Source organism: Rhipicephalus microplus, unplaced genomic scaffold, assembly GCF_043290135.1.
Source record: "Rhipicephalus microplus isolate Deutch F79 unplaced genomic scaffold, USDA_Rmic scaffold_15, whole genome shotgun sequence".
NCBI lineage: Eukaryota > Metazoa > Arthropoda > Arachnida > Ixodida > Ixodidae > Rhipicephalus > Rhipicephalus microplus.
The window spans coordinates 607,501-630,229 of NW_027464588.1; the positions used below are offsets into that span (position 1 = coordinate 607,501).

The 22,729-nt window shown below is 48.6% G+C and overlaps 1 protein-coding gene across 2 annotated transcripts in view; it reads left to right on the forward strand.

The window, feature by feature from the left end:
- Positions 1-17,697, forward strand: part of LOC119173733 (uncharacterized) — a 92,112-nt gene extending 74,415 nt beyond the window's left edge. For both annotated transcript variants that reach the window (XM_075883098.1, XM_075883099.1), the window contains 2 exons: positions 16,876-16,935; positions 17,564-17,697. In XM_075883098.1, coding sequence (XP_075739213.1) covers positions 16,876-16,935; positions 17,564-17,653 — 150 coding nt within the window. In that variant the 3' untranslated portion in view covers positions 17,654-17,697. The remainder of the gene's footprint in view (positions 1-16,875; positions 16,936-17,563) is intronic.
- Positions 17,698-22,729: the final 5,032 nt, after the last annotated feature.

A 22,729-nucleotide genomic window follows, 5' to 3' on the forward strand; every position in this document is an offset into this window, starting at 1 on the left:
GCTTTTGTCCTGCAGTGGACGTAGTCAGGCTGATGATGATGATGATGATGAATCGGCTTCTACCAACTATCGCTATGTTCTTACATCACATGATTCCCCCCACCCCGGAAGAAGTCGCGTCGGACACTTAAGAAAACAAGAAAAACGCTGAGTTTTAAAGCGAAAATGCCAAAATGCACCGTAGTTCCGTTCCAGAAGGGAGTTCCTTAACTCGCACCAAAATTCCTCAGCAGATGGAAGCAGTCCGGCTATAACTAAGAGAACTCGGGTGGACGAGGCTGGCTGTTGCGTCCTGGATGGCATAACCACACCCTGGAGATCTCCACTGTTGATGACATCGGTTGAGTTCTTGAGAGGAACGGACAAGGTGGGGAGTCCCAGTAGTATTTCAGGTTTGGGTGTCGAAGGCGTCGATTTGTGTGTCGTGGCGGGAACAAACGGTGTGCTTCCAGTTTGCGAGTGGGATGGTCGCGGCTAACGGAATGGTGTCTTGTTCTCTGCGTTCAGCAGATGATGCCTTTTCGCCTCTTTCGTCGTTGTCTGTGGCTTCGGAACTGTAATCGTATACACAGTCTTGATCTCTTGCGCCAAATGCGTTTGTGGTGCCGATACCTTATGCGTACATGCCTCACGTCTTGAGTTTGCTTTAAGAGGCTCGCTTTGCGTCGTCGTCCTTGTTGATGTATCCATTGAAGTGTCTCGAATCCTTGGACTTGCTTTTGCTGCCGTTGCTGCGGTTGTATTGGAACATGCTGAGGTGGGAGTGCTTCTTGAACATCATGCCGGTTTTCTTTACAAATTGATGCAGTGTCCATTCGGCAGCTGGCAGTCTGTGGGCTGTTGTAATGCAGTTCGGGCAATGAAGATAATGCTTCAGAGTTTGTAGAAAGTTCTTCGGAAGCTTCATTTACCATGTTCACTACGAGAGGCTCGTGCGCATGGCAGCGTGCGTCGTTCGATGCGTCTGAGCCTTCGGCGTTGCTTCGACTGTCGAGTGTGTATGCACCAGACGGTGATACATGCACCCGTGCGGAAGGAGCATGCTTCGACATGGTATTTTCCCGGTGCGTCAGCTCGTCTACCGTGAACACGGCGTCGTTATGACGCAAACGGTGAGCGTCAGGAGTGCTTGAAGAGCCGCGTGATGGAAAACCGAGTGGTGGACCACGTACGCGAGACGAAGAATGAAGTGCATCAGGTGGGTAAGCAACGTCTCGTGTCGTGTGCTGGAGCGACTACATTGAAAATACCAGCTTTCGTGAACAACAACCTGGTGGAAAGCTATGATCCTTGAGAAATGAGCGTGGACTGTGATGGCCGAGTGTGGTTGTATGCAGATGGCCGGTAATGAGAAAGTCTTTGTCGTAGTCGTTAAAACGGGCAGTCATCCCTTCTTTGATATTTTTCCATGATTCGTCGTTTTCGAATATGTGTGTCAGGTAAAACTAAATGCCCCACTGGAGATGTACTCAGCGAAGTTGGCAATCATCTCCCGTTCCGACCATGATGTAGCGGTAGCGTGGAGCTCGAACAGGTCGAACCAGTCCTGTGCAGGTCCATCATCCACTGCTCCGGTGTACTTGGGGATGGTAAGGTCAGTGGATGATTCCGTCATGATGCTCGTCAATGTGTACTGCTAGGTGCTCGTTCGGTAGTTCATTTATGGTCAGGGTGTCTTGAGGAGAACTGCGTCGATGATGAGCGACTGATGAACGGGCAGGCAGGTCTCCATACTGTCGACTCGTGTGACACTACGATGACTGGGTGACGCGGCCTGGCTCGTACGCCATGTTTATTCCTACTAAGCACTTCTTCATCGGCTTCTACCGATAAATAAATGATTAATCGGGATATATATATATATATATATATATATATATATATATATATTTATTTATTTATTTATTTATACAACGTCGGTATATATATATATACCGACGTTGTGCGCAGGGTGCATATTGCGGTGAATTGGTGCGATGCGCAGTTGAGGCCTCATGTTTCTGGGAATCTGCATGGAATCGGGCACTGGTCAATAGAGTTGACGCCCAAATCATCGAGTATCTTGCAGCCCGATTTGGTTCAGGAAGGCTGAGCAGCTGTGAGCACTCTTGCGCCTCGATTATTTCTTCGAGTGTATTGTGAACACCGAGCTTGAAAAGGTTTTCAGTGCGAGTGCTTACAGGCAAGCCGAGCGCGAGCTTGAAGACCTTTCTCATGAGGGAATTGAGCTTACTTCTCTCTGCAACATGTCAATTATACATGGCCGCCGAGTACGAAAGGTGGCAGAGCACAAACGCATGTATGATGTGGATGAGATTGTCTTGCTTGATTCCGCGGTGTCTGTTGGCGATCCTCCGGATGAGGCCGTGAGCACTTTCCGTCTTGGTAGTGATCTGTCTCAGTGTAGCTCCGTTAGCGCTGTTGGACTCGATATACATTCCCAATATTTGGAGCGAATCCACTCTGGGCACTGAGGACCCGTCACTAGTGAAAAGCCGTGTTTCACTTTGAGACGCGGGTTTCCAGTCACGCTGGCCAACGCCTCGGGGTCTTTTGTTGTAGGGCAGAAGTTCAGATTTCGATTGGAAGCACCTGAGACCGGTGGGACGGAGGAAATGCTCGGTCACGTCGAGTGCGTGCTGCATGGCTTCCTCAACTTGACCATCGCTCCCACCGGTGCACCAGATGGTTATATCATCTGCGTAGATGGTATGATTGATTACTTGAATCTTCGCGAGTTCTTTGGAGAGCCCGATCATCACGATGTAAATAGTGTTGGTGAAATAATTGAGCCCTGAGGCGTGCCGCGTGAACCGAGGTTGATCTATCGTGAGAAGTACCCTTCGATCTTGAGCTTGGTAGTTCTCTGGTAAAGAAAGGATCTCACGAAGTCGTAGACCCTCTTCCCTAGCCCTAGGCTGGCAATAGACTGGAGAATGAATTCGTGAGAAACGTTGTCGAAACCTTCTCCAGGTCTAATCCAAGGATGGCTCTGGTATCTCCTGTGCTCCGGTCGATGATCTGATGCTTTATCAGCTTCATGGCATCCTGTGTCGAGAGACCAGCTCTGAAACCAATCATATTGTGGGTGTAGATGTCATTGGTCTCGAGATGCACCTTGAGTCGGTTCAGAAGGGCGTGCTCTGCGACCTTACCGACACAGGAAGTTAAGGAAATCGGTCTTAGATTACCTATTCCTGGTGCTTTACCAGGTTTCGGGATTAGAACTGTGTAGGCCGTCTTCCATTGTGCGGGAACCTCCCCACTGTGCCACACCTCATTAATCTTTTCCGTAAGGAATTCGATGGAGTCATCATCAAGGTTCTTGAGCATCTTATTGGTTAGGCCATCAGGGCCAGGGGCGGATTTGGCATTTAGGGAAAAGAGAGCCTGCCGTTTCTCGGCCACAGTATAGTCCTGGTCCAACTCCGGTACGTCGCACCCCGCGTAGTCCGGAAACTGTGTGGGTGCAGAGCTATCCGCGACTCGCAGATACCTGTCTATAAGCTTGTTGACAACCAATTCGTCCGGGGTAGAGTCAGTAGCAAGATGGATGGCTCGCGCGAGGGATCGCCTCTGACTGGACCTGGTGCTGCCCTGATCGAGAAGGTGTTTGAGAAGACCCCAGCTCTTCCCAGATCTGAGCTGACCCTCGAAGATCTCACAGACCTCATGCCATTGTTGTTTACACAAGGTTTTAAAGTGCTCCTCTATCGCCCTGTTAACCCCGGAAACCTTCTTGCGGAGCCTCCTGTTATGCTTCTGTCCCTTCCACCTCGTGAGTAGGGCTTGCATGGCTTCTAGTAGGTGTGCCAACCTGCTGTCCATGTTTTCAACATCGAGGTCAGTGACGACCTCCTTGGTCGCTGCCGTGGCGTCATCTCTGATTCCTTTGTACCATCCTTCAAAGTCTGTCCCAGCCGTCGGTGCTCTCTCAGATCTGTCTTCGTGAAAAACGTCCCAGTCGACCACCTTGAATTTTTTCGTCCTAAAGCAGGCCATCGCGAAGGATACCTCGATGATGTAGTGGTCACTTCCGAGGTCTAGAGCCATGTTGACCCATTTGACCCCATCTATATTCTTCACAAAGGTCAGGTCCGGGGTGGTATCCCGACATATGGAGTTACCTCTCCTAGTGGGGAAATCCTTGTCAGTTATAAGCGTCAAGTCGGCTTCTGTCGCAGTCTGCCATAGCTGGAGTCCCTTGGGGGTATCATACATGTATCCCCACACGCTGTGTGGGGCGTTGAAATCGCCCACGACTACAAGGGGGTAACAACTGGCCATGCTCACAGCCCTTTTGAGGAGAGAGTTTGCTCTCACCCTGCGATAACTGGGACTGCAGTATACGTTGAGAATAAAAAGGCTATTTTTTCGAAGACTCTTCTTGGGTGAGTTCATTATAATTTCAGTCATTACGTACTCAATGCCATCGGCAACTGCACCGAGGTCACGCGATAGGTAATTTTACCTTTTACTGATAAGTGTGGCAACTCCCCTACCTCCTGAATGTGATGACGCTACTAGGTAACCCGGGAGTTTGATGGGGCTGCCAGACGCAACTTCCTGAACAGCGATGATTTGGGGCTTAACATCGAGAGTTCTTAAATTTTGCGGTAGATTGGGCTTCTTGTGAGTAAACCCGCCACAGTTACATTGCCAGATTCTGAAGTTTTCGTCCACACTATCCATGTTTAGGCTGAGGGGATGGTTGAGCAGCTATAGCGGCCCGGAGGATCGCGCCTTCAGTCGGTGGTGCTAGTACATTGCGTTGTGCTGGGACCTGCAAAAGAGTCGGACCGGGGTCTCTCCTCGCATCGACCTCTTCTAACTTGCTTATGCGTTCACTCAGTGCTCTTATTTCCATCTTGGGGTGCGCCACGGCTTCTTGAATTTTGGCTAAGGTAGCCTGCATGTTCACAGAGGAAACCTTCAGTTCCGACAGTAAGTTTACCGCCTCTTCTTCTTGTGTGTTCTCAACCGCTCGGCGCTTGGTTCCGCTAGGCCTATGAAGTGCCTCAGACGTATCCATGGCGACCAGGGTGTGAACGGGCTGCGCCGAAGGGGGCGAGGACGCGAGCTTTCTAATCTCCGCCATCTCCACTGGTAGCCTGCTCAGTTCTTGGTTAAGCTGCGCGTTTTCTTTCCTCAGCCGCTCGTTAGCTCGTCGCATCTCGTCGAGCTCGCTCGCGTGGGGAGAACCGCGATTCGATTCGTCGCCTCTAGGAGACTCACGTCTTCCTCGGGCCTTGTCGGCCCAGGAGAGCGTCGGCTTCTTGCTGTTAGAGGTGGTGGGCGTGCGGGAGCGGGACGTGGTCGGCCCCGACGAGTTGGAGTTGGAGTGGTCGGCTTTGAGTTGGAGCGAGGCTGAGAAGTGGAACTTCCCCGGGCACGTTCTGTCGACCTGGAGCGCAAGCCGGAACATGCCTTGGAGGCATCACGGTGCCTGGATTCGGAGCGGCCTCCCGAGCGTCCCCTGGAACGGAGGCGTCCTCTGCGCTGAGAATCCGTGGTGGGTGACGAAGACTGGAACTCGTCCGCAGTGTTGAGGTGATGTTGCGGGGACGGTGATGCAGCACCAACCATTCTGGCACGCTCACTGTGACGACGGCGCACAATGTACGGGATCTTGAACCTTTGAGCGCAGTCCTTGCTAGCCGTGAGATGCTGGCCGCCACAGAGTTTGCACTTGGGAGTATACACATGCTACTTGTCAGGGCTTGCGGCACCACAGCCTCGGCAAATCGTGTCACAGGGAGTGGGGCACACGTCAGCGCAATGACCAAGACGGCCGCACGCATAACACACGTCAATTTGCTTGCGGTAGAGTGAGCACTGCATCAGCACTGGTCCATACCTGACAAAGTTCGGTACACGATACCCGTCGAAAGCGATGATGACCGTGCCAGTTTGGGCTATTCTCTTGGCTGCTAAGGCGAGTGGATTATTTGTGTTGACAATTTGTGTTGACAAAAATGAAGAGGAAGACGAAATGATTCATTTACGGAACACACCTTGCTCGTCTTTGTGCTTTTCTGGATTTTTCGCCGCAGTTGTGGGGTCTATCGCCCCATATGTCGTGGTGATGGATGTTCAACCTCACGGGGCACCGTCCGAGCCCGGTTCGACCGCGGGGACTGCTTCGAGGAAGCAAGGAAACGCGTCCAGTGAGAGTGAGGACACTGAGCTGTACTCCACATCAAGCGACGAGTCCTCGGACGACGGCTTCCAACCCGTCCTGTACCGCAAGGCTAAACGACGGATCGTCAATGCATCTTCGGCATCAAACACGACCACCGTGAAAACTGCCCTTCAGCGATGGCCTCACTCTATCCTGTTTGTGCCGCTGAAGGCTACCGACAGTCTACGCGGGCTGAACAGGCAAGCGCTCTCTGTGTATCTCGAGAATATTACGCCAAATCAGATCAAAGAAGTACGTCTAAACGCAAGAAGGAACATCTTGGCAATCGATGTGCTGAACCCACGTGCGCTAAACGCGCTTCAGAAAGTAAGGCAACTGGGTAACATCAATGTCAAGTCTATAATACCAGATGATAGCACCACTTCAACAGAAGTCAATTATGACATGGCCACTGAAATGTCAAACTCGGATCTCTCAGTGCTAATAAAACCGGCAAATCAGGATAACGTCATTGTGAATGTAAGCCGCCTTGGTAAGACGCATTGTGTAAGAATTACGTTCAAAGGGGACTGTCTCCCCTCCCATGTGAAGGTTTGGCACTTTCGTCACCAGGTCCGACCATTTATTCCAAAACCTATGCGATGTCTTAAGTGCCAGAAGATCGGCCATGTGCAGGGAGCGTGCAGGAACTCCGAAGTGTGCCCCCGATGCTCAGAACCACACACCGAGGACAAATGCAGCGCAATCATACTAAAGTGCCCTAATTGTCAAGGTGCCCACAGTGCATCTTCCAAAGACTGTCCACGCATTAAGAAGGAGTTTACTATTCTTAGACAAATGGTGCGAGACAGCTCTACCCACAAAGAGGCCGCGGAAAATGTCCGGCGAAGACGACGACGTCACCGCCGAAGATCGTCGCGAAGAACACAGTCAACTACAACAAGTAAGTCAACACATCTGGAAACGGCGCCCACTGCAGGGTACACCGCGGCGAACGCAGACGATGGAAGAGAGAAAACAAGCAGATCTCTCTCTACTGAAGAGTGGCCGCCACTTACGCGCACGCAACTTGTGGAAGAACCGCATCAGAAGCCGCATTCATCAGAGCAAGCTGCAACAACAGAGGAGCAGCGGAACTTGGATAAGCAAGTGATTGCTCTTCTACGACCCATAATTAATGCCATTCTCACGGTGTTAAACAACATGCGCACAACGTCAGCCAGAAGTGCACTTCAAGTACTGGACGCTCTGAGTCCAGTACTGGCGGCTCTTGAGTAGATAATGGCCCACCAGCCAATGTCTTTCAGTGAAGAGGTCAAAAAAGCAACAATTTTTCAGTGTAATGCACGGGGACTGAAATCACGCATTGCAGATTTCCGTCGGTTCGTTTCCACCAATATGTTTCCCATCATCGTCATCTGCGAGCCACATTTATCGAGCGCTATCAGACTCTCCGTATACGAATCTTTTATGTCGGCTTGTTATAGTGGAAACAGCAAGGTTCTGCTGTTTATTCGACGTGACCTGACCTACATTCTTCGGCCTGTACCACCTGACAACGATAACCAATATATATGCTTAACAGTGAAGAAAAAGGGTCTTATTGTCACTATTGTCGGTGCATACCTATCGCCATCAAGTAGATTTGACCACAGAAGACTAGGACACATCTTATCATCCAGTCCTGGCCCATGGGTGATCATCGGAGACTTCAACGCCCACCATACGCTATGGGGGAGCCTGAAGATCAGCGCAAAGGGTAGAAGTCTGATAACGGTTGCTTCAGACAACGAGTTGTGCTTGTTAAATGATGGCAGCCCGACATTTGTACGTGGCCCTGGATACAGCAGTTGCATTGACTTGGCTTTTGTTTCTCGAGGTCTCGTCAGATGTGCCGGATGGTTTGCGGACATAGAAACACATGGGAGCGACCACATCCCCACATATGCCAAGATCAGAGGATTATCACCTTGCAAGGTACGCGAAACTATCCAAAGAGTGGACTGGACCAAGTTTGAATCTCTCATGGAAGAACGCTGTCAAGAGAACACCTAATTTGACTTAGAAGAGGTGATCAAGTCCACCGTGCAAGACACAGTGTGCACCCTCACGTGCTCTTCGAGTGTAACCGCATTTGATGTGGAATTAGAACGACTTCGGGCTCTTCGACGGCGTGCGGAACGAAGGTACCGATGCACGAAAGCAATCGACGATTTACGAATCGCTAGACGTCTTCAGAAGAAGATACAACGCCGCATAGACAAGCTAGAGTCACAACGTTGGGCAGCCTTCTGCGCTTCGTTAGATCCTCGCAAGCCTTTATCACACTTGTGGAGGACAATAAGAGGGCTCCGGACAGCTCCCATTCAGCGGTCTCCATTCAAGGCTCTAGCCCTCTCTCAACAGAGATCGGAGGTCGACGTGGCAGAAGAGTTCTGTGCCAACTTATCTGGTCAACTCGCAGATCCCAACAACTCCACGCTCTCACGTGGTGGCACGACATCACACGTTCACCACATGGACATTTTTTTTTTCAATTCATGAGCTTAAAGCAGCACTGGCTTTGTGTAGATGGACATCAGCACCCGGGCCTGATGGAATACCATACAGAGCACTGTGTTACCTTGGTGAGTGTGCGAGGACTGCCCTCCTCGAGATATACAACGATTCGTGGCGAGAGGGCAGCCTCCCAGTTAACTGGAAGACCAGCCGTTTGGTTCCATTACTGAAGCCTGGCAAGTCACCATTGGTGCTGACATCATACCGCCCGATTGCACTGGCTAGTTGCTTGGGCAAAGTGATGGAGAGGATGGTACTTGGACGGCTAGAATGGTTCCTGGAGCATCACAGCATCTACCCGGACGCAATGACGGGATTTCGCCGTGGCCGGTCATCAATTGATAGCGTCATAGACCTGGTCAGCTACGTGCAACACGAAAAAGGCCGTAAGCGTCTCTGCGCTTCTTTATTTCTTGATGTTAAAGGGGCGTACGATAACGTCACACATGAAGCTGTCCTCACCGCTCTCAAGGAGGTAGGAGTGGGTGGTCGGATGTTTCAGTGGCTACGCAGCTATCTCTCTGAGCGATCCTTTTTCGTGAGAACCGAGGATGGTGACACTTCGCTACATTACAGCCACCGTGGTGTTCCCCAGGGTGGCATACTTAGCCCTGTACTATTCAACATGACGCTAATAGCTCTCAATGAGCATCTGCCAAGTACTGTCAGATTGTCAATGTACGCGGACGACATCTGCGTTTGGACGTCTGCAGTAACACGTCTACAGCTGCGAGCGCGAATTCAGAGAGCTGCCACTCAAGTTGCTATTTACCTCCTTCAACGAGGTCTGGAAATTTCCTCGGAGAAATGTGCACTTGTGGCATTTACGCGCAAACCAATGCAGAACTACAGCGTTCTGATAAACAACGAAAGGATACGTCACCTCCGATCGTACAAGTTCCTAGGTGTTATAATTGACAGAGATCTTTCATGGAGCTCACATGTATCATACATGAAAAGGCGATTGACAGGCATCTGTCATTTGTTCAAGTTCTTCGCTGGAAAGAACTGGGGAATGTCCACAACTGCTATGTTGCGACTATACAGGATTCTTTTCCTTGGATTCCTTTGGTACAGCCTAACTGTGTTAAGCAACGCAAGTAAAACAAGAATACGAATGCTTCAAAGTGTCCAGGCTCAAGCACTTCGGATATGTTTAGGCTTGCCCCAAAGTGCGTCAACAGCGGCAGCTATCGCCATCACAAGGGACAACCTTATCAAGACCCACATTAATGTGGAAGTGCTGAGGACACATATACGACACCTTGCTCGAACTTCTCGACATCACCTAGCCTCTCTACCAGTGGTCCGACCATGCACATCTTACTGCAAAACAGTGACCACACATGGTGAGTCGATGCCAACTTCGTTCTCTCCTGTCGCTAGACCTGTGACTCCGCCATGGTGCCTCGCTCAACCAATGATTAATATTAACATACCTGGCGTCCAAAAAAAGGCCAATTTGTCGTCACCGGCTCTTAAACAGCTTACACTACTTCTCTTGTATGAGAAATATTAAGACTCCACACATATATACACTGACGGATCGGTTCAGCCGGACAGCTCTACAGCAGCTGTAGTGATAAAAAGGTTGGCCACGACAATTAAATTCAAGACATCTCATGCAACAACATCAACGGCAGCAGAATTGGCAGCACTTCGTGCCGCGTTGCAATTTGTAGTTTATCAACCTACACGCAAGTGGACTATTTTCTGCGACTCGAAGGCGGCACTGCAGTCTCTACTATCAGCCTTACGCCGTGGACCATACGAGCAGCTGGTACTAGAGATAGCAGAGGTTATACACCACCTGATTGAGAAAGGGCACAAAACTACATTTCAGTGGTTGCCCAGTCACTGCGGAATCATCGGCAATGAACGGGCTGATCAAGCTGCCCGCTCAGCCCACACAGAGGATCATATTTATGACTACCACTTTCTAGGACAGATGCTGCACGAAAGCTCCGCAGGCTTGCTCGCCAGCAAACCACATCACAATGGAATCAGCCACACTTCAAGCATGCCCGACTGTACTCGCTTGACCCTACACTAAGTCTTCAAGTCCCGTCGAGGCTTTGCCGAGCAGACCAGACCCTGTTATGTAGGCTGTGGTTGGGCGTTGCGTTTACCAACGTCTACGCTTTCTGCATTGGGATGGCGGATACCGCTGCCTGTGGCCACTGTGGCAAAGAGGAAACAATTCAACGTATTCTTTGTGAGTGCCTAGCGTATAGTAAACAACGACTATGCCTTCGCAAGGAACTCAACAAATTAGATGATCAACCTCTGTCGGAGCAGGGAATTCTGCAGTATCGTCAGGATGCGACTTCACAGAAGAGGGCCCTGAAAGCGCTACTAAACTTTTTGCGATCGACCGGCCTTACTGAACGGTTGTAGCTAGGACGCCCTTCCTGTGTGTGTTTTCGTTTTTTCATGAGTGTGCGTGCGTTTTTTTTGTTTTTTTTTCTCTTTATCTACCCCCTCTTTCTTGCCCCTACTTCCCCGCCCCCAGTGCTGGGTAGCAAACCAGATGCTAATATCTGGTTAACCTCCCGGCCTTTCCTTTCTCACTCTCTCTCTCTCTCTCTCTCTCTCTCTGTGTTGACAATCTTCGCATCGATGACTTCAGGGCCGTCTTGAAGTGGGACGTTGCGAATTACCCCTTTGCAAGTGGAGTGTGGGGCAGTCTCATAGGCACTTAGCTCGTGCACCTTGCCTGAAATGAGTATTTGCTCCATCCAAACGTATCGGTTTGCGTTTTCGCGCTTGGGAGTACTGTCAACCATAATATTTTGCTGCAGATTCGGGCATAGAGTATCCTGGCACAAATCGTCCTGGCTTATGCCAGCGGCAACTAGTATTGCATCTGCCATCGTAGCTGCGCCGATTTTCGAGATATTGAGTCCACCTCTCGGCCGGATCACAATCTTGATGTCATCTTGAGGAAGGGAGGGCATCTTTCCCGCCCGCTTTGGACTTCAGCGCAGCGCCTCTCGATTTGCTGCGGCGTGCGCCCGGCTGCGACGATGGCGCGTTAGAGTCAGCAGTGCGTGTTTTGGCGCCAGCTCTTCTGGCCCCAGCGGACTGCCAACCTTTATCTTGAGTAAACTCTTCTTCTGAAATATCCTCTCCGTGCACTTCATACTCCATCGTGAGCAAATAATTCAGCGCACCGGGCCTCCGGAGGGCCGGGCGCAGGCGAGAACAAGCCCACCATAAGCGCGGTCTCCAGAGCCACTCGTTAGGGTTAAAGAGGGCTCCGCTCCACAGGAAAAGAAATTGTTCCTAACTTGACAAAAACTCACTCACTGTGGTCAAATATGGTATCGGTAGGATCCTGATGACTTCTCGGAACCGATGCCAGCAACAGTTCATGAACACTTGAAGAAAAAACTCTAGAAACACAGATTTAGTTGCGCGTCCATAGGAGCCGTACGAACGCAGCCTCCCATTCCGCGTCTCCCCCGTGGTGTATCAAACGGCGATGATTGACGCAATAAATCAACGAAAGACGCCAGAAGTTTTCTAAAAGCAAAACGAAAAGATGCCAGATATTTCTAACGCAAAACCAAAAGAAGACGCCAGCAGCTTAACGAAAGACACCAGGTGTTTTCTAAAGCATTGGTTTTATAATCAAAACCATATCGATACAGGTTTGTAGTTGCCGATGCTCGTTGCCGTCGGTGTGTGCTCGTTTAGATAAGGATGCCGAAAGGCGGGCGCGCAGGGCAGCGGCGGCGCGCGCTCGCAGGCAGGACCCTAAAGGGAGAGCACGTGAGCAGAAGCGCGCCGGGAAGCTGCGCGACGTCGCCGCCAAGATCCTGCTGTACGGGAACAAGAAGCCACATCAGCAAGGCACCGTCGGCAAGATCCCGCCGTACGTAAACAAGAAGCTGTAGCGGCACGTCAGCGTTGGCAAGATCCTTCCGTACGGGAACGAGAGGCCGAGGCAGCACTTCAAGGTCGCGAAGCAGATCTGGAAAATGTTCGACAATGGGATGCGGTGAGGAAGCGCACATATCGCCAGGCGAATTAACGGCAGAAAATTTCACGGTATTACTTCCAGGAGCTTCGCCCAATCTCTCCATCATTCACCTTGTGGATCTGCCGTCAATTTTTTTTCTAAACAAGAGAACGATGGTTGCTGTGTGATGCGCTGGAGAGTCAGGGGTCGACCTAGTTAGGTAGCTCGACGCACAGGCCGAGCCCATAGCCTGACTGCTGTTGCTACGTTGCCTGCCGCCACCGAAATCCACAGAAATTCGCGCAGGAATTCACGACTGAATGGTGGTGGTCTAGTGACCAAGGTACTCGGCCGCCGACCCGCAGGTCGCGGGATCGAATCCCGGCGGCGGCGGCTGCATTTTCTATGGTGGCAAAAATGCTGTAGGCCCGTGTGATCAGATTTGGGTGCAATTTAAGAACCCCAGGTGGTCAAACTTTTCGGAGCCCTCTGCTATGGCATCTCTCATAATGATGTGGTGGTTTTGGGACGTTAAAGCCCACGTATCAATCAATCAGTCATGAACACCGCTTGTGAAAACCCGTGTACAAGGATATGAGAACGCAGCATCGAAATGGGGTAGTCTACACAGCAGATTCATGTTCCTAACGCAGCCCACCACCCGCATTTGGACACTGTAGCACTGGCCAGAATTTAGAAAAAAAGTGACGGTATTGTAAACAGAACTGCAACGTAGGAGTTTAACTATGCATACGCAAGCTTACGACGCAGTTCAGAACACATCGAACCGCTGTGGAAAAGAGCGGAACTCGTGTGTTGTTTTCTTCTTCCTTGTGGTAGCTCACTGACTCATCGAACGTTGCTTGCCCGCTGCGAAGTGCGACACTGACTGTATCAACAACACTGCACTTTGAGTAGTAAAAGCCACGAAGAGGTATTGTTTCCGCATGACGCACGTGTGTAGCATGGCCCATGCCAATACGTGGCCAAAAAAGCGAGTGCCGATGCCCCTGTTCCTTACCGAATTTAATACCCGCGGTTGAACCTATCATTTCTATCCTGTTTACAACAGTGAAATTAGGCACTGACATGCACCCTATACGTACCGGTTTATGTTTCCGACGCGGCTGGTTGGGACTCGCTATCCTGGGCGGCATCATTGGTGCTGGTATCGTCTTCGGCAGGCGTTCAAACAGTAGCAACCGGCTCTAACATGCACGGATGTACAGCGATCTTGTAGCAACCTTGCAACTTCCACAGTTCACCACACTAACACGAACTACCCGATTTCAACAGATAAATCCGGCATCGCGTGCAGGCGAGGGCAGTTAGCTGTCTTCACAGTCTCACGCATGATGTCATGAAGCTTCGACCAATTGCAGACGGCCGCGAGGCTTGCGATGCTGGCTGAGGCACCTGTTGCTAGTTTTCAGCAATATAAAGTTATTTGCGTAGAGTTACGGAAATTTTGGGCCTCATTTTCGAGTTCACCGCACGAAGTTACGTACCACGACGCCACAGCCTCACTTTTATTTGGAGTGTTTCGGTGCCTTTTTAAACGCGCACCGCACATCACAGTCGTGCAACATCTCGTTGCGCGTCCGTCGCAATTTGGACAATGCCATAACACGCCGCGAGGTGGCAACCTTAAAGCTGTTTCACATGCCGAGATTGCAGCGAAAGAAATCGTTCCATTCGCTCTGTTCGCAACCACCGCTAATGGCGGTTTTGTGCCACAGGGACTGCGAATGCTCAGCGATTTTCACTGTGTGGCTGGGGTTTCTTGCACCGTTATATGTGGCCCCGCTGCAGAATTTTTTATATAATGTAACAATCTGGGCGTTATAAAATTATCATTTCCCATAAACGGTAACTAAGAGCACGCGTGTTTTGTCGTGTAACGGATCCCTGCCACCAAATTTGGAAACTCTAGATGCTTGTGTGTTGTTTCATCGTCCTTCATGCGGGGTCACCTCTGACCAATTATGAGTGTAAAGCGTTGCCTAGAAAATACCTATATTCAGTATTAAAATACGGGTGCATGCTCATCCGAGTAGTCAAGTGAAACCAACATTTTCTGCGGTTTAACGTAGACAGGAGATACCTTTGTGACGTTGCAGAGGTCAAGAAAGTATCGCAGGGGTCCGAGAAAATTTGCAGGGTGCGCACAAAACCCCGACTGGCACCCGGTGAGGAGTGTTGTTCTCACCCCTCTCGCTCTGTTGTCGGGCTGCTCTCAGGTTGTCTAGGCTGCTTACGTCAGGAATGTTTTTTTTTCTCAGGTAAAAACGCTTAAAGCACCCATATCGTTTCATCCTTCATCGCCCGTGGGTTTCCCTATTTGCATACAAAGCTTTTCTGCGTCACCGAAGCTTGAGCGCAAATAGTCTCAGGCGCTGCTCTGCTGTGGGGTGCCAGTTTCTTGTGGTATTTAGGCGGGCGTTTCGAACTGACGCAAGATCACTTTGAAAAGCGACGCTATCATTCTTTATACGATGCGCTAGAGCATTAAGATATATATTCGGCATTGCCAGGCGCAAAGGTACAAGTTGCTGTAAGAAACTTGCAAAAAAGAACTTTCGCTGTCAGGCGTCATTTAAGAACAATTTGCTATGTATATCCCTTTTCAAACGTGCCACAGCAACCATTACCAAAAGAAGCACGTCGGCGAAATTTTGACGACTTGGACGGCCCGGATCTATTTCGACAGTTCCCGACTGAAATTCACTCGGTCGCTGCGATCCGAGCAAAAAGTTTCCATCATGTTGGTATATAGCTCACCGCAGACCACTGCAGCGGGAGCCTTTTGCCGCTGCGAGCGAATTTGCAGGCTGAAAGTCGCTACTGCTTCTGACCTGTACAACAGCCTTTAGCCCACACGTCAGCCTCGCTGATAGCTAACAGACATACGAAAAATTGCGACCTGCGATACAAGTGTCTCGCCTGGTTGTAACATCCACGTTTCTCGATTACACTAAATTTGAGAAAACGTGGCCGGGAAAGATAGTAGTCATGGCGCCCGTTGCGTTTCCCTCCAGTCCGACCATGGTGTTCAAGAACGTTTCAGTATGCCGCAGGATGGCATCCCTAACCCAAGTTTTATGTCCAATCAGTGGTGTTTTTCAGGCCTCCAGACCACCTTCTGTGATTACGCTTTCACCATCAACTAATGCAGCTACCACAAAGATTAATATAAATATTTATCATGGTCATTAATTGTGAAAATACGCCACCAAGCGTCAACGTGCGCGCGCCCAAAGGGGGTGCATCTTAGTGAAACGACGTGGCTGGCAAACGCTAATAGAAATCGTGCGAGCTTTCTTATATTAACAAACCGTAAACATTCAACTTCTTACGTAAAAAAGTTTTCCTTTCGTGTTATACGGCTTTCTATGACAAACAGATCAGTCTTGTTTTTTAAATGCGAAGCGGCTTATGGCGGAGTTCAATCCGTTGTTCGGCGTGACTGCCCTTAGTGAGCATGCGCGACAGCTGGCCGAAGAACTGCCAGAACACCCTCGCGCGCTATCGCGTTCTGGCCTGTCTAAGTGGCTGGGTAAGACGCTTGGGCCTCTCCTCCTTACACTCTCTCATCGATCACGGGATGGCGTTGGGGAACGAGATTCTACAGATGCTCGATGAACCTTCGTGCTCCCGCATGGCGTTGCAATGAACCCGCGCGTTGTGCTCCATCAAGAATTCGGGACGAGAAACAGCAACAGAAACTACAGTGAATTCATGCAAGGATGCGGCAACATCGGGCGAGGCTCCCGCGATGAACGGAACTTTGATTGATTGATTGATTGATTTGTGGGAATTAACGTCCCAAAACCACCATATGATTATGAGAGACGCCGTAGTGGAGGGCTCCGGAAATTTCGACCACCTGGGGTTCTTTAACGTGCACCCAAATCTGAGTACACGGGTCCACAACATTCCCGCCTCCATCGGAAATGCAGCCGCCACAGCCGGGATTTGATCCCGCGACCTGCGGGTCAGCAGCCGAGTACCTTAGCCACTATACCACCGTAATGGGGCGAAACGAAACTTTAAGTCGACCATGAGTAGCACGCGAAGCATGAGCTGCATGCTTCGCGTGCTACTCGTGCTTCCATTTAGTGAGAGATGGTGTAATTCTTTCTTTTATTCTAACTCCAGTGCTACGTAAGAATGAAGTAAAGGAAGATTTTTCGTTTTATTGTACATGCAGTTATACAAGCAATACACTGCCTACTTGGGACAGACGAAGGGCATGATTGGCACCCGAACAGTAAGTTCTTCGATAAAGCTTACTTTTGCAATAAATGTTCAGCGAAACTCGGGCCACCAGAATCAAGGGCACTGCTGAATAACTTCATGGAGTGAAACAAAATAATAATACATAATGCTCCCCTTGTCTAGATTAGGCGGTGCATTCCCCATGAATGTCTTTTGCATGTGGCCTCTCACAGGTGCTTCCAAATAAACACTATTAGAGCAATAAAGTGTAGCTTCCAATTATCTTATCTCTTATTCGGTCCCTTCAGGGGCCCGTCTGTCATAAGCTATATCATGCTGCTGTTGCTATGCGTACCACTGGCGAAAGCACATATCAGAATTAAAAAAAGTCATGAAGCAAGAAACAGAGACAAAAAATGAAAAATAGTAACAATGGAAATCAATAGAAATGAACACTGAAGCAACTACTAAGAGAAAAAAGAGGGATGAGAGGAAACAAAATAAAAAACGAAAAGAAACTAAAAAGGCTCTCCAGCTCCACCCTTTTTTTTTTATTCTTGGCACCCATACAGCAAATCTATATACGTCATTTTAGGGGGGGGGGGGGGGGGGAGCACCGCCATTACCTCGAACGATGCTCAGTTGCTGAAAGTTGAATTTGGTGTTCACTTCTCTTTCAGAGATGCATGCAACAAGTCTTGGGTGCCCAAGGCGCAGCGGCGGTAGAGAAGAGCGAGGGTGGAAAAAAGGCAGCACCGGCGAGAGGCTGAACCAATACCGGATCGAGGAAATAAACTCGACACGCAACAGGTGCCACGTTGTGTCTGAACGTCTGCTTCATAGCTTAACCTCGACGACACAATGTGGCTAAGCCTGGTGAATACGAAAAGCGTTTGCTCTGCGCATAAACCAGACGCATGCGAGCAACTCCTGGGGCCGTGACGCAAGCTTTCGTGTGGCGGGGGTAATGTATACATGAATGTTAATGCGAGATAGAACGTTTTATTTTCAGAAGAGCCTTCCTGTGCACGCGTCGGACAAAACTATAGAACACAACACATTTTTTGGTAAGCTTTCTTCGAAAATGTGTCGAGGCATGAAGCATCTTCTTTGTAGTACCTGGTATGGTTGTTTATTCAAACATGACCTGGCCGACATGGTCACGTTGTAGTAACTGTAATTTACCAGAAGCTACTCGCGAAATTATAAGTATAATACCCTATAGGTATGTACGTTTTTAACTCGGGAACAATTTTCAGGTGTGGTAATTTGTGCAAGTTGGTGAAGATGCATAATTTCGAATGGGTATCACATAAGACACGAATACAAAAGCGCTTGGAATGCGTCTCATTCGTGTCTTTTGCGCCACCCATCCAAGCTTATACAAGATTTAGGGGTACTAAAAATCAGTTCAGTGAAATTCCACAAGGTGGAGGCACAATCATGGGTGTGCGCGCAGTTATTGCGCGTAGTTATACACATATACGTGTATAACTACGCACAATAATCTAACTCCGCGCTGCGTGTTCTGTAGAACACGTAGCGCGGAGGTATAAAGGGAAATTCAGTTAATATGGGCAAATAACATGCAGCGGGAAAGATGGCAAAGGGATGGAGCATGTTGTGACTGCATGTGGAGATATCCACTCAGGTGCACATTTGGCCACGAGCCTAGAGGATGCCTCGGGATTAGGAGACAACAACGGAAAGCTTAACACACCCGCAGTAGAAATTAGTTTGAAGCAGTTAAATTATGGGCGGTAGAAAACGAGCCAGAAAGAGAAATAGGGGACAAAAATAAGGAAAGTCTGCTGCAAGGGGTGCAGAGCTGGACTGTGAATTGACGTCTTTCTTTTCGTGTAAGTGAAGTAAACTCAATCGAAGTAGACAATGCACAACCCAAGTAAAAATAGGGAGAAGAAAGGGACAGGAAAAATCAATCTGCTTTTTCTTTTTAGCGTGGTGGCACATATGTTCTATCCGCGTTATAAAGGGGTCGCTCATATCATGCATCCTTCCATCTATCCATTCATCGATCTATGCGTGCGCAGAGTGCCCTTTCAGGGGGGGGGGGGGGGAGTTATTACAGCCCTCCTCCGTTCGCATGCCGATCGGCACAATACACTCTGCTTCGAGTTTTCGATTGGTTAGTCCTTTGGCTGCGATGTCCTACACTTCTGATTAGCTCTTTCGACAGAATGACAGCGCCCCGGAAATGTGTTTGTCTTAGGCTTTGCACATCGAACAAGGACAAAAAAATTTTTTTCAATCTCCCAAGCGCGCTTTCTGAGAAATTTCCGTGGTTTTCCTTGTAGCTTTGGTGCTCTCCTACGGATCGTGAGATGGCGGATTCGAATCCAGCCTGGGCAAGAAATATTTTTCGACAAGAATTTTTAAGTTCCGTTTTTGTTTGTCTCTCTCTCTCTACCTGTACTAGTTCTCTCGCCCATGAAGTTATAGACGGTTTCAAGCTCACAGGCGTTGTACCCTAAAGAACTTCCGGCCACCCCATTTACCAACTCGTAACGTCAACACGTCAACTGAAAGCATGCTTTCAATTTCTATTCAAGTGTAAGGAAACTCTCTTTCGTTTTTCACATAAAAACGTACGTAAAACAAGGGAATGTTTTATAATTTTATGTTTCTCAAAAGAACGATTTTTAAAATATATTTTGCCAAATAAGGGAAGGAAACTGTAGAAAATCAGCGGGCTATTTTTAAAGCTCTTCTGATCCACCAATGCTATTAAAGCACATTTGTGGACAAAACCGGAAGTCATCAAGTGGCTATATTTGTAAACCTTGAAAGGGTCTATTGTACGTTGCACCCGAGAAATCGCTGCACGTGTTGAGGGAGCGAAGCAGAAGAGGAAGACGATGATGATGAAGCCGGCGAAGAAAAGGAAGAACAGACATGAGTGCGAGTGGGTTCACAACAGAGATAGTGAATCATATGAGTTGCGAAGCTCACCATAGGCTCCATGTATCGAAATCCGGACACGCGATTGACCGTCCTGTCGGGAGTGAGCAGGTTGTCGCGTCACGTGTTGATCCACATACCTACTATTAAAGGCATTATTTGTATTCTGTGTTATCGCTTCCGGGTGGCGCGAACACCAGCTGAATTCCGAGAAATTGGGCCAACTGCGTGTCTGGGTTTTACAACACAGTTTCGCAACTCGTATATTTCATGAATATGATAATTATTGTTCGCGACATACGTATTACGGCGTGCTTAAACAGCTCCAATGTTTAAAAAAAAGTAAGGGGGGGGGGGGTATTCACGCAAAGATGGAAGCTTGAAGAGAAGAAGAATATCTGGAACAAGGATCCGACGTTTTCGACATGCGGACTTGTCTCCTTCAATGATGCAGTTTGTAGAAATGTTCGTGGGATGGACATCTATAGTCTTCAAGGTGTTTTTATATAACTGCGGATATGCTATTTCAATGTGCGTTTCATTTTGCTTATGATGCAGTCTCTCGCAGAAAGAAGGAAAAAAAAAGTGCCGCCATATCCACGAAGTGAATGATGATGAGTGGGCGAAGCTCCGGAGGTAAACCTGGTAAACCATGAATCCTCTGTACATTTTGCCCACTCGATTTTATTACATCGCTCCCCCTAGCGTACGTCGCCGCACTAAATCGAACGATTGCCTTCAACCAATGACACGCGCCATATGTGACATCATTCCTATTTTATAAGATCTCGCGTCTTTCATCAACTACAAGTACCGCTTTCTAGTTTATAACATCTTGCATCTTTTCATCATCAGCTACAAGTACCACCATCTAGTAAACACTACAAGAACTAAACGAGAGGTGGCTACATACAGGAGACGGTACCGCCATCTAGTGAACACTGCAAGAGCTAAACTAGAGGTGGCTACATGGATGGATGGATGGATGGATGCTATGAGCGTCCCCTTTATAACGGGGTGGTGACAAGTATGCCACCAGGCTCGGAAAAAAAAAACTTTTTTCTTTTTTTTATGTTGGCCTAATGCCTCTACTTCGATAAATTCTATCTTAATGGAAAAAAAGGTAAATTTTCAGCTTAAGTTCTCTGCCATTTACGGCACACTGTCCATATTTTATTTTTCCAATATTTATTTTTGTCCTTTCTCTCTAATTTTCTGCCACCAATACTCTAACCGTCTCTTACTTATTTCAATCGCGGGTGTGTTCAGCTTTCCATTGTTGTCCCTAAAACCCAAGGCTTCCTGTAGGCTCGTGCCCAAACGTACACCTGGGTGGATATCTCCACATTCAATCAGAACATGCTCCGCCGTTTCCTTATCTTTCCCGCAGCATGTGCATTGTTCTTCTTCTTTACTGAATCTTGCTTTATAACTACGCGTTCTAAGGCAGCCCGATCTCGCTTCAAACAGTAAAGCGCTTCCCCTTGAATTATCGTAAAATGCCTCCCTCCTTATTTCATTTTTGCCCTTTCGGTAGTTACTCAAAGCCGGTTTTTTCCTCGATAGCTGCCATCCAGTAAATCCTCTCCGCCTCCCTGACTTTTCCCTTAACGCTCTTTGTTGACATATGGCTCACAATACCAGCCGTATATTTACTAGTGAGTCTTCTAGTTCTTTTTCTCCACTGTGTGTCCACGCTCTTCCTATACAAATAACGGAACACCTTCTCTGCCCATCTACTCTCCTTCATATTTCTTAGCCTTTCTTCGAACCTTATTTTGCTCTGCGCTTCCCTCGCCTCAAAACCTGCCCACCCCATATCGCCCTTTACAGCCTCGTTTGTCGTCTTCCCGTGAGCACCCAACGCGAGGCGTCCCACAGTCCTTTGATTTACATCCATTCCCGATTGCACCTCTGCCCTCATGCACACCACTGAGTTCCCAAAAGTAAGCCCTGGAACCATTACACCCTTCCACAGACCTCGAAGCACCTCATACCTATTGTATCCCCACAACGCTCTGTGCTTCATTATTGCCGCATTCCTCTTTCCTTTTGCTGCCGAGGCTTTTTCCTGTACCTCCATGTATCTATCACTCTCATTTACCCATACTCCAAGGTACTTGTATTCACTTACCCTCGGTATTTCTTGGCCTTGTATGGACACCGTCTGATCACAGGGATCATTGAATACCATCAATCCACACTTCGTTACACTGAATCCTAGTCCAAGAGCTTCACCTTCCCTTCCGCATATATTCGCCAGCTGCTGTATATCATCTCGACTGTCCGCAAATAAGACGATATCGTCCGCATAAAATAAACCTGGAAGCTTCTGCTCAATCATCATGCCGCCCTGTTTGTGTGACAGATTAAAACCAATGTTGCTACCTTCTAGCGCTTTTTCCATACTCACCATGTACAGCATGAATAACAGCGGGGACAAAGGACATCCCTGTCTCAGACCCCTGCTAACCTCAACGTTCTCTTTGCTACGCATTCCTTCCCACTCTATGCAAACTGTATTTTCTCGGTATATCTCCCTCAAAAGCTGTATACAGTCGTCGCCCATGCCCATTCCTTTCAATATATCCCACAAAATTTCCTGATTAACGTTGTCGTATGCCCCAGTGATGTCTAGAAAAGCCACGTACAAGGGCCTATTCTCTATTTTAGATATTTCTATACACTGAGTGAGAACAAACAGGTTATCGTCTAACCGCCTGTCGACTCGAAATCCGTTCTGAAGTTCTCCCAAAATATCGTTATGTTCGGCCCATGTTTCTATTTTCATTTTTACTGCTTGCATCGCCAACCTGTATAGTACCGATGTAATGGTTAGTGGTCTATACGAGCGAATCTTGTCCTTTTCTCCCTTGCCTATATAGATTAAGTTCATTCTACTTTGTCGCCAACTGTCCGGTATTTGT